The following is a 12027-nucleotide window of genomic DNA, read 5'->3' as shown; positions in this document are numbered from 1 at the left end:
CACGCAGGAATCAGCAACAGTATGAATGAAGCAGCAGCTAATGGAAAACATTATGGAGTGAAAGTGTGGGGAGAGAAACCGAAGGCTGCCCCAAGAACATAACCATTAAAATCAAGGCCCATGTATGCCTTTTTTAATCCCTGTCAAGTTGTTGTGAGGCCTTTTTACAATTTTCACCCTCTCTTTACAACACAGAGAGACTTCCCAGAAAGACACAAAGCATGTGGCTGTGTCTTATCTGTGTGGACGACGGACTGCGGATGGGGACTCACTGGAAGTTTTCTGAAACAAAGCCGTGTGTCTTATCAACGTGGCTCACATGTTGGCACTGAGTGTCTTTTCTCATGTCTTGTTTTACAGACGAACATGTGACCTGACTCAGGATCCATGAATTAGTGTTGGGTTGTGCTCCTGCACTTGTAGCCGGGTTATCTTGGGCAGGACGGGATGCTGGGAACCAACTGCCCACTATCTCAACTGCACAGGACTCTGACCACGCACACACATATGCAGAGAAGACCCTGCTGCTCATAGCCATTGATTGTGACCGAGTATAAACGGATGTCACCTACACAAGAACACGTCAGCCCTGACATCGTTTAGTGTCTCCGGGCAATGCAGAGCCTAGCAGCCACAAATCAATAAGGCCTTGGTTGGCCAGTCTGCTGAAACGTGTGCATGTGCATTAGGTAGCAGGTGGTTACAGTGTAGAGAAGTAGTAGTGTAGCAGTGTAGGGGATCAGCACTTTATCAAACTATTCATGGACAAAAAGCTGAGGCCGGAGCAGTTTTGGGGGAAATGAACTGAGGTCATGTCATTGCTGCTGCTCCGTCTCATCAATTCTATAACAACTGAGCAGAGACTCCCACTTGAAACTGAATAATACAGTGAGCAGTTGAATTCTTGCAGGTACTGGAATATCTCTGTGCCTTTGGGATATCTTTTCTTTAACTCACAACCGAAAATCCACTTGAAACAACATTCACATTAAAATTAAATTAAATATTTACTGCACCTCCATTTTTGTTAAATCCCTTATTAAATGCCAATTATGCACAAACTTCCACACACCATTTTTTACTTCTTCCCCACTTTTTGCTATTTTTAATTAATAAAAACAACAAATTTCCTGGAGCTGGCCATTAGTGGTTTTTGTTTGCAGAGTGGATTCAGAAATGTGACCAAAGTTGTATTAAAATGGCTCCATGCTGTTAACTGAGCATCACCACCAGCGTTCCAACACTGGTATTTGTTCACTGGGTCCATAAAAACGTTTTATCATATTAAAACTGTATACCATCATGCAAATTCAGCACAGAGCTACAACTATACATTGTGCTTTTAATATCATAGTAATTGAAAGTGACTGTGTGAAAACAGCCCTTAAACCAAAGCCTAACACTCTGCACCCCTGCAATGGGTGAAATAAGCCAACTGACAGACAGATGTACAGACGCATTTTTTTTTCTCTAACATATTTAGAGAGTAAAACATAGCATTGAGCTGGGAACAGCAGAGGCCTTGTTGGCTGCAGGGACAGACAGGCTCATGGCGAGCCAGTGAGGCAGCAGGCTTGACCGATGGGGAGGGCTCACCATGCAGAGGTTACAACAACACATTTCCTCACACCATGCCACTGAGCTAAACAGACATGCAGCTTACTGACTGAAGCTCGTGACATTTAGGTCCAAAGGCTGTTTTTCCAAAATCACGTAAAATCTTGACCTGTGATACTTACTGTTAATACCAGGAATTCCACAACTAGTGCAAATGTTATAAAGGACAAGAGGGAAAACTATTAAGTATCCAAGGAAATCTGAACATTTTTAAAACCATTTTTAAAATCTTTTGTGCCTTTGGAATGTAACTAAGTATGTTTACTGAAGGACTGTACCTCCTGTACGTACAGTTTGGACACAGTTGTAATTTATTTGAGCATTTTCATTTTGTGCTGCCTTCTACTTCCACAGTACTCGACTCACTAAATGTCAGAGGCTTTCAAAATGTTGTTTTCTCCAGAGAAGCTGCTTTCTACAAGAGTTTATATAAGAAAAACTAGATGGAGTTATAAAATATGCATCATTGCAAGTAATTCAATGCTTTATAGTGTGTAATAAAGTTTGACATAAACTCAACCTTGACAAGATTTATGTTTTATTACATATTTATGAATTGGTAATAATCCTACCCGACATCATAATACCATGTACTATATATATTATGCCATTCTGCTGCAACAGGACTCGTTTTTTATTTTTATTATAAGCACAATTAAACGTCTGTACATCTGTTTAGGAATATTTTGGATGCAAAAACTTTGACCTACATGAAGACTTTAAATATTTGTTCTACCACTGGTATTTTGAACATAGAAATATGAACACTGCATGAACAATTTGAATCAAATAAAGCAAAAGCCTGTCCAGTTGTAGCCATATGTGATCAACCAGGTAGTGGATTACAAACTATCATCATCAGTAAGACGTCTACCTCATCATGTGCTTGAAATATATGAGTAATTAACATCTGACCATGTTTGGATTTATTGGATGGCCTCAGTCTGAGAGGTTCAAAATGTTCCTGCTTGCTCAATGACTCATGGTAACAGCAGCAGCGGTGACTGTGGCCTGCTCTGCTTCTACCTGAGACACAATGGCCAGACTGGACCTGGGGGAGTAGCTGCACTTCCTCTCTGAACCTGGACACCAATCAAAAGCCATGAGATCAATTATTTCAGGCACCGCCGTCCCGGATGTGCATGCGCACTGTGAGAAGGGAAATTAACAGTTGTTTCTTCCATTTGTTTTTCACACATTCTACTGACTGCAGCTATTTATGTCTAGGACTTACACCCTCACCCCTCCACACACTCTACATTTCTACCTCCCCCTCACAGGCATGCATACACACTCAAACACACATTTCCTGGGGCGATGTGAGAGTGTCTATTCATTCGGTAGAGGCCAGCTGCACACCTGGTGACAGCCCTGGATGGTGGTGTTGGCTCAGGTCAGGGTGTGCAGGGAGAGGAGGGGAACGCTGGGTGAAAGGGCCCACAGGCTGTCCTTCAGGTACTGCTCAACCTGCACATTCCAGCTCATTTAGCAGCAGGGCAAGCGCAGGAATGTCCCTACATGTAAGGGATCACTGTCTTAAAGGCGGGTTCCCCATGCGATTGAAAAGGCCCTTCAAAAAGATAAACAGAGATGGAAGTCGAACATGCTCACGCTGCGTTCAGGTTCATGAAGTGTGCTGTCGGATGTGTACTAGCACCCATTTACTCATCCATTCTTTAAAGATCGAAAACATTGCTTCAGCTTTCACAGAGCTGCAAAGCAAACTTTCTTTTCCTTCAAATTAAAACCTGGCAAGCACTGAAGGTTAGGAAGACATCTTGACTACACTGAAAGCGTAATTATCTTTCTGATTTGTGTAAATCAGATAATTAGATGTCAAATTAAAACACTGCTCTTCTCAAATTTGCCTAACTTTCAGGCTTTTACTCCAGCTCCCGGTCTAGAAAGTGGGTCCACCCAAAGAAACAACCCACTGCAACACTTGCAGATTAGCAACCATAGGTACTTTTAACAGAAGGTTTGAACTAATATATTCAGTTTTTGCTTTCACAACCAACACGACCATCATTTGGAGAACATCAAAAAAGATGCAACTTTATTTTTTAGCAATTTCTTGCCCCCCCCCCCACCGCCGTCTGTGATGTTTGTTTATTAGTGTTTATGTGTGGTTGCGGAGTTACTCTGTCCATATTTTTTTCAAACTGACTGCCGCCTATTTCTGCATTTTCCTCTCTTCTGTTTGTACGTGAGTCATATCAACAAACGTCTCACTACTTCAAGAGTGCTCAATATTTAATTTATTTTATTTTAATATTTTTTTATTTAACAAATAATTCAATATTAGAATTAACCTTTTTTTGCAATAAACTCCAATTGTTATGGTTTAAACTAACCACACATTAATACCTAGTATACTTTATTTTATATTTACTACAGATAAGTTCCCACAGATAAACTATGACGTCCTCTCTGAAGCTGCTTATAGCTGCTTGCATTTTGACAGCATTTAAAACTTGCAAAGTTTGGCTTCTGCTGAAGAAAACCTATTTTTATATTGCACAGAGGAAACCATCAATGAATGTGTTGTTATAATGGCGCCACCAAAACTCAGGTATCATCAGCTACAGTGTAAACAGCGCTTCACACATACACATATGCAAATGAATTTAGTTTAACACAAACACACATGCACACACCCCTTCTATGTCTCTCTCTCTTATTGCCTTACACACTCAAACACACTCGTGCACAAGCGCACACACCAACGTACTGTATGCATACGCACACTTGTGCCAGGAACATTCTGTTCACCTCCATCTCTGAAATAGTCGGTCTCTTATGCTAACACAGAAAACTTGAGTGACATAATTGCCTTAGTCTGAAACAGAGAGCAGAAGAAAGAACAGCATGTAATCTACTGCTCTACATACACAAAAATCCATAATTTGCTTCAGATTCTACTATTCAATTCAAATGTGAGGCAGTTATTAGTATCCTGAGGTGTTAATATGTGTGCTGTGTGTCAGGCTTGGATGCCTGCGCCTGTCTAGCAGTTCCAGCTGTGTTGGGTTGTGTCTGTGGTTTGAGGCCCTCCGTGTTTCTCCGAGCGGATTCAACCTCTCAGCCTGCAGCAGCTGGCAGCCATCAAGCTGCTGGCAACACACACACACGCACACACACACACACACTCGCTTACATGCACACACATGCTCACACGGACGTCCTTCCATAATTTCCATGGTAATCAGCAGGGAGCCAGATCGTGGTCGTGCCAGGGGTAGGAAAGAAAGGAAAGACGGCTACTCAACTTGGACCTCTGGTTTGGTTGGGTTATATGTATCAAACCTCTCATCTAATTCTCAGCAAAAATGGGAATAAATGTACTTCCTAAAATGTTGAACTATTGCTTTAAATCAACCTCAGATTATTAAGTCTTTTCAGGAGGAGACAAAGGTAAATGGGAAAAATATACTTCAAACTACTTTGTAACTACACAGAGCAGTTTAGAGAAGACCCCTTTGACCTAATATACATTCTGTGGTTTTAATGTGCAATGAGGATTTATCACCAACACATCAGGTGCACTCGCTTTTGGTTTTAACCTTTCATGAAGTTGTTCAGATAATCAGACTTATTTACACCACTTCTCTAAACATTTCATTTCTTGCCATCTCAAACTTTATTGCGGAGATGTTGCTGTGTTTTGAAAACAATTTACGTCTGTGAGTAGTTTAGCATGATATACTGAAATGAACTGTTTCAACCGTGAAAATAAAGCCCAGGTTGTAAAAATAAATAAATAAATACATTTACACAGATGATTACACAGCTGGGAGCTGATTGTTGTAGCACTTTGTCCAGAACTTGTCAGTTTGGTGAGACAAAATATGAAGCCAAGGAGCTTTTGTTTATGCCAACACCAACCAAAACTCAGTGTAGTGTGGCTTCCTGCTGGATACCCAACAGAGCAGAGGTAACACATACAAATCTGGAGCCCAAGCGTGCTAAATGTTGCTACGCTGCGTCACACAAGACTCTTCCACCATTCGGTGGGGGGGTAAGAGTAAGCCTTCTGTTTTCCCTGGCTACTAAACAAAACCTCGAATGACCTACTTTAATTTCTACCCCAATTCTTCCACCCCTTGCCTCCTCACACAGGCACGGTGCAGCTAATACACTGGTACTGAATGAAGATTGAAAGTGTGAAGTGGATCGCCCCATCACAAGACACACAACCTCATGCTGATATCAGCTTCCTTTCCAAATGTAGGAGGAGGCTTTCAATGAGACCATTTCTAACCCAGAGGCCCGTCCACGCAAAAATGAATGTGAAAAAATATCGTATCCTATGATGTTTTAAGAATCCAAACAGGCTGTTTGGGATGAGAGTGCGCAGTGGCCCAGTGGTAAATCACTGCCCTACAGGCTATCAACAACCTCCTCTGTCCAAAACACAATTCAATTATGGATGGTGCAGCAAAAATAGAGTAACAGGAAACATTTACAATAGCAACAGTAATTGTGTTTGGTTCTCATTCCACAGGAAGTCATTATCATAGATTTCAAGAATATCTTCATCATCCAAGTTAAGAAAGAATTTCCTCCTCTGGTTGGGATAATATTTGTGTTGGTGTCAGTAAAAGGACAGAGAGCAGAGCACCGTGGAGAGGGGTGGAGTCAGCAACAGCAAAAGGAGTGGCTACTGACGTCTTGCAAAGAGAATCACCTTATGTCCACTGACTAATCAGTTTCTGATCAAACAGCGCAGCTCAGGTATGTTTAGTTTTAAAAAATCGATGTGCGCCGGCAGCACAGCTGGCTGCTTTCCTCTGCTTGTGAGGAGAGAAAGTTCTATGACAGCGCTGGTGTCTGCAGCAAGAGAGCTTTGGACTCAAATTTCCTTACACGCTGCGAAAAGTGATCCACATCGCAAGTCCACACCTCTTCCTCCAATTCAATATCCCCAGCTGAAACACCAAAGACCAGCCTGTCATTTTGTATTAAGCCAAGAAGAAGGCCCCCACTAATCACCATCAGATCAGCTGATAATGACTTTCTTTGCAGCCATGATGGGGAGGATGACCCCAGCACTGTGAAACATTACTTAGTGAGCTGATAGATACTGGCAGCCAATTTGCATTCAAAAGGAGGTAAAATGGCTGTTTATTAAATCTACAGTTGAGCACTGCTTCAGCAGAAGGGCAGAGAGCAACATGGCAGCCGAGACAGAGGGATTCCTCTTTGCTGGATTTATTTTCTGAATAAGCTGAACCTATCAATCTGAAGGACCTTTACGTAAGGCTCTAAGGTTTGTGGAAGACACTTGCTGAGAAAAACAAAGTTAAGTATCAACTGTAATCCTCTACCCAACCTCACACTATTCTTCAAACACTTCAGACGCACAGCACTAACGCAAACATGGTGAGGTCAACGAAGTGCAGATCTGCTCCTTGGCATGGCTCCTTTTACTGTGCTGCTTCTTTAAAACATCATAACTCTACTGAACCCAGCAAAGGGCAAAACTGTTAAAACATTTTTCCGCTCCTTTAGGTCATCTAACTAAGAAGGGCTACCTGGAAAATTACGACCATGTTACTGCCATGCAGTAAACCTATATGTTTTCCTCCAGACAGAGTCCGTTCGACACTTCAGAGACTGTCTGACATCTTCCATGTCTTCGTCACCATGTGGTGATTGCATTGTGGCCCCCAAACATGTGTCTGACCACCCTTAGGGAGACCAGAGCCCCGTGTGAGAGAGGTGATGACTAGTGTGGGTCAGCATGGACTTGTTTACACATTACAGACCACACAGACAAGACATGGTTAAGACAGCATATGTGTGCCATGTGTGTCTCAATTACAGACCGGCCATGACTGGTCAGCTGCTTAGCACGGTCATCATAAATTGGGAGGAAACATTAGATCACTCAGACGTCTGTTACAGAAAATCTAGTATATACTTTTACATGCTACCGTATGAAGACAGTCTGAGAACTATTATCTTAAGGTGCCACAACAAAAACATGTAATAGAGATCCTCTCCCAGCAGAGGGCTCCTGTCTGGTCGAGACGACAAAGCAAAGAGGAGTCAGAGATGTTATAAATGTCTGCATCTACTATGCCTGGTCCTTCCATCTTGCTCAGGTTTTATTGGGACATCACTGCAAGAAAAAATAAAGCAGAGCGAAGCACGTTAATTGCAGAGAGCTGCGATTGAGATCTGTTTGAGAGCTGTTTACGACTAATGTCTCGATTTTAAGGCTGCTTTTATTGTTCTCTAAGTAACTCCATCTTGAATCCCTTAAAGTAATAGACTCAGCATCTGAATATAATGGTATATCTCCACCTTTATTTACATGTTCTGTGTCTTTGCTTTGCTTTAACTTTATGACAGTATGACAATTTAATGCCTGTATTTACGCTTACTATGATGCAAATGGTTTTGTGTGTGGAGTGGAGAAAATTGTGTTTCTTACTTTTACCTACAGACAAATTCTGTCTTGTATTAAATGTGTGATTACATGATATGTGGACCTTCATTATTTAACTATCCAGCAAGAAAAAAACCTATCAATCGTACTGAATCGAAGATTTTATGTGTATATGTATTTGTATATGTTTGCAAGACAGAAAAAGTCAACTTTTCTTGCCACTATTTACAAAAATGTTCTTTAAAATGCAGCAGCATGAAAAACAATCTAAGCCTTCAGTAACGAGGTATTTAGCCAGTGATTTTCCAGCTCATCTCTCATTTAAAAACAAAGATACTGTTCATCCTCACTCCAACACTGCAGCAAAGCAACGACCGCATATCAAATTAATAAAGACTGACACTTGAATAAGCTTCAGCTGAGACATCAAACCTAAATCAGAGTAAAGTGTAAACTGTAAAATATCTAAGAGTCTTTTCATATCCGTTTTGTGTGTGTGCATAAGTGTGTATGTGTGACCACAAAGAAAAACAAACACGCACACTACAACGCTAACTAGCCCCGAGAGCTGAGGGCACCTTTTAAGTGGCCAGGCTGACAGTGCAGCCTCTCATCTCCCAACCTAACCGCACTCACAGGTCACAACGAGCGCTTTGATCACGCCAAAATCTGTTTCCCGTTCACATGCCCAGCATGCTCATTGATTTTCCAGAAGGGGGCTGAGGAGCTGATACGAGTTTTGGATGAGTGAAGCCACCCATCTCTTCTGAACACAGGCACAGGTGTGCATGCATGCATATCAGCATCAGAGGACGTTTAATAGCCAGAGCGTCTACATTCCTGGGGTTTAAGAACAGCAAGAGGCGATGTGTGATAAAGAGCAAGTGGCATTACAGTTCAGATAAAAACACATTAGTCAGTTTTGTGGCTGTGGCTCAGGGATCATTTGGGGAAAACGTAAGATATAAATAATTAGGGATGAGATGAATCATTGACATCGTGTCCTTACAGTCCCTTTCTCATCAGCACTTGAAAGCAGTTTTTTTTTGTCTGCCTTTAGAAACAAAAAACTAAATTTGGTTCTCTATTTTCAATTTACTAAAGAGAGCTCCACTTGAAGCTGGACTGCAAGTGTCGACAAAAGCATTCCCTTACGGTGAGTTTGACATTTGACTTATAAAAATATTCATATTGGGGCACTGATTAAAAAAAGAAAACAAGTAAATAAAATACTGTACATTAGTATAATTTCGTGTTTGGCTTCCAGTGGCTGCAAGTGCCTCTACAGAATATGACAAGATATCAGTTCAAAGATTATCTGTGCAGATCAGAGCAATAACAGCAGATCAAAGCTCTCTCATATCCACACTGCAATGTATAACATACATACACACAGATAATAATAATAGCATCATCTTCATGTCGACTATACACACATATAACTTAAAGAAAATGTTCCTAAACTCTCTAGAGGTCAATATTAATAACACTCAACAGCAATAATGATCATACTTCACTGACATCAGTGTAATAAAACGGTACTGTTCATTTGCCACAGCGCCCTCCTGTCTTGTCTTCGCCTCAAAACACCAGACTCATCATTGAAAGAAGAAAACAAGGCTGAATTAGAAAAGTTAAATGCGAAAGAAAGTTCTTACCTGGTCCCTCTGGATGCATGGCAGAGAGGTCCGGCGGTGTGACTTACTGTTGGACTGACTATGTGCCATGTCTGAGGCTATCACAGAACTGGACCTCCTGCGCCTTTTAAATACAGGAATCTCTTCCCTGGCTTCTGTCACGGGGGTACAGCCCTCCTTGTGTCTCCCTTGGTTGGGAAGGAGCCTGTCAGCATACCTCGCCAGCAGGATGCCCAGCACTCCAACCAGGTACGCCACGTACGGTCTCCAAGTGGCCCGTACTTTGTGCAGCGAGAAGAGTGAAATAGTCCTGACGATGCTGATGAAAACGACCACAGAGATGCCCTGATTAAGACGAGCTACCATGAGTGCACTGGTGACCACGCAGACGAGCACGACCACGGCCGCTGTGGGGAATGAAAACAGCTGCTCATCCGTCCCGTCCAGGAGAGACCGCGCCGCTGCTTCGCCCAGGTGGCACAAGGTTAGGAAGGAGAGGGCGGTCTGGATGAGAACCCCGCAGCGGATTAAGTACACGCCGACCCAGAAGAAGGCACACACCACGGTGAACAATGGCGAAACCACGGTCCAGCAAGTTTGCAACAGCTCCGCCGCGCAGCCTGTAACGAAGTGAAGGGGAGACGATGAGTGAGAGAGTCTGTAGTCAGCGCTGCTGCTGCTGCTGCTGCTGCTGCTGCTGCTGGCTTCTGCTCTCCACTCTGCACATTTGACCATTAGAGCGAGAAAAACCGAAAGCGACCCCATGTACACCGCGCTCCGGAGTCTCTGGGAACTCCATATTTTGGTGAACATCAGCCTCACCCAGGACTCGTATTGTCGGTCACTGCACAGCGGGATGACACATGTTTTCACATAACCATTGCGATCCCGTGCGCTAAAGTTTTTTTCATAAGTGCTGCTCTGCGCACCGGTGCAGTCAGATTCTGCAGACATCGCCATCACTCATGGTAGATATGAAGTATGAGGAAGTCTATAATGCCTCTATACCAGTGTGGTCATGGGACAGGACTTGAGTTAGTGACAAAACAAACAGAATTCATTGTAAAGTACGGACACGAATACGCACAGATGTGTCTCCATGTACGGATGGAGAGGTGCTGCTGTTTTTTCAGGTGCGGGCTGACAAACCGCTGCCTGTAACAGCTTGAAAGGAGCCTGAATGACAAAGTGAACTCAGATGCTATCCAGATCTAGGGCACTGCTTCTCTGCACACACACGTCCTGCTTTGCCCTCCTTTGCGGCGCGCCGTCTCCGAAGCTCCCGCTGTCATTCTCGTGGTTTGGAGGCTCCACGGCCCGGTCCGTGCAGGAGCGCGTTCGCAAAACATCAGTCCCGTTCCCTGAACGTTAGGCGAGAAAACGCGCTCTCCCTGTCCATTGTTTGGCCACTTCCCGGACTCCCGTGAAACGGTAGAGGCTCCCCTTACTTTCGAGGATACTGTAAATGCTGCGGAGGAATCGGAGCTGCTGAGTGAATGTCCGTCAGGTTATTGCTCGGCGTTTTGAGGGACAAATCCAGAGTGTTCTCCAACCAGCCGTGAGTCTCAGATCATTCACACCCCCGAGTTCCGACTTCTCACAGGGAGCAAGATAATGGAGCAGTAGTGAAACCCCCAAATCCTTCCTCAGCCAGCCCAGCAGGCGTTGTCCTCACTAGATCTGACTTATGTGGAGGTTTTTTCTGTTTAATTTTATTGAATACCTTAGTTTTTGTAAAAAAAATAAAATAAAAATATTCTTATGTTACTTAAACTGCAGAAAAAACTGAACAAAAGACTATATCATTTCTAGTCTTATCATCTATATCACTATATATATCTATATATCTATATCACATTACTATTTATATATATATAAATGGCTTGACCTATATTTTCCTAGTGAGTTTCCCACTGAATAGAACAACTGTGGTGTATTTACTTTGTTGGAACACAAATTTCAGGTCATGTTTAATCTCCATGGGTGCATTTTGATTTGCATGTTTTGTGTAATATTTTTTGCCACGCTGCCAAGCCAACCCACGGGCTTTAAACTGGTTTGACATGAATTCATTTTTCATTGGAAGCGTCTAGATGCTGACAAGCGAGATGGGACCTCTGCATGCAAAGTGTTTTGCAGAGAAAATGCCATAATAGTCCACTGGTTGCCCTCCAGCTTGACTCCGAATGTCACCACTCCACCAGGTCATTGAAATATTCATCTCACTTGAAGTCTCACTGATGATGTGTTGCATCACAGTAGAAGATTTCCATCCATGTTTAAGCACGCAGCTCTTCCTTGTGCACGAGTACATGTGTCACAGTTCAGGAGGTGCACTTGTTCCTACTAACGCCCATATAACACTCACACTGTCTCACA

General features: G+C 42.8%; 1 protein-coding gene across 2 annotated transcripts in view; it reads right to left on the bottom strand.

The window, feature by feature from the left end:
* Positions 1-11313, bottom strand: part of LOC113166137 (cGMP-inhibited 3',5'-cyclic phosphodiesterase A-like) — a 62779-nt gene extending 51466 nt beyond the window's left edge. For both annotated transcript variants that reach the window (XM_026366101.1, XM_026366102.1), the window contains exon 1: positions 9670-11313. In XM_026366101.1, coding sequence (XP_026221886.1) covers positions 9670-10608 — 939 coding nt within the window. In that variant the 5' untranslated portion in view covers positions 10609-11313. The remainder of the gene's footprint in view (positions 1-9669) is intronic.
* Between the last annotated feature and the right edge of the window lie 714 nt (positions 11314-12027).

Source organism: Anabas testudineus, chromosome 6 (assembly GCF_900324465.2).
Source record: "Anabas testudineus chromosome 6, fAnaTes1.2, whole genome shotgun sequence".
In the NCBI taxonomy this organism is placed as follows: Eukaryota; Metazoa; Chordata; class Actinopteri; order Anabantiformes; family Anabantidae; genus Anabas; species Anabas testudineus.
Note: the sequence above shows the minus strand (reverse complement) of the source record. Positions and strands in the feature narration are given on the sequence as shown.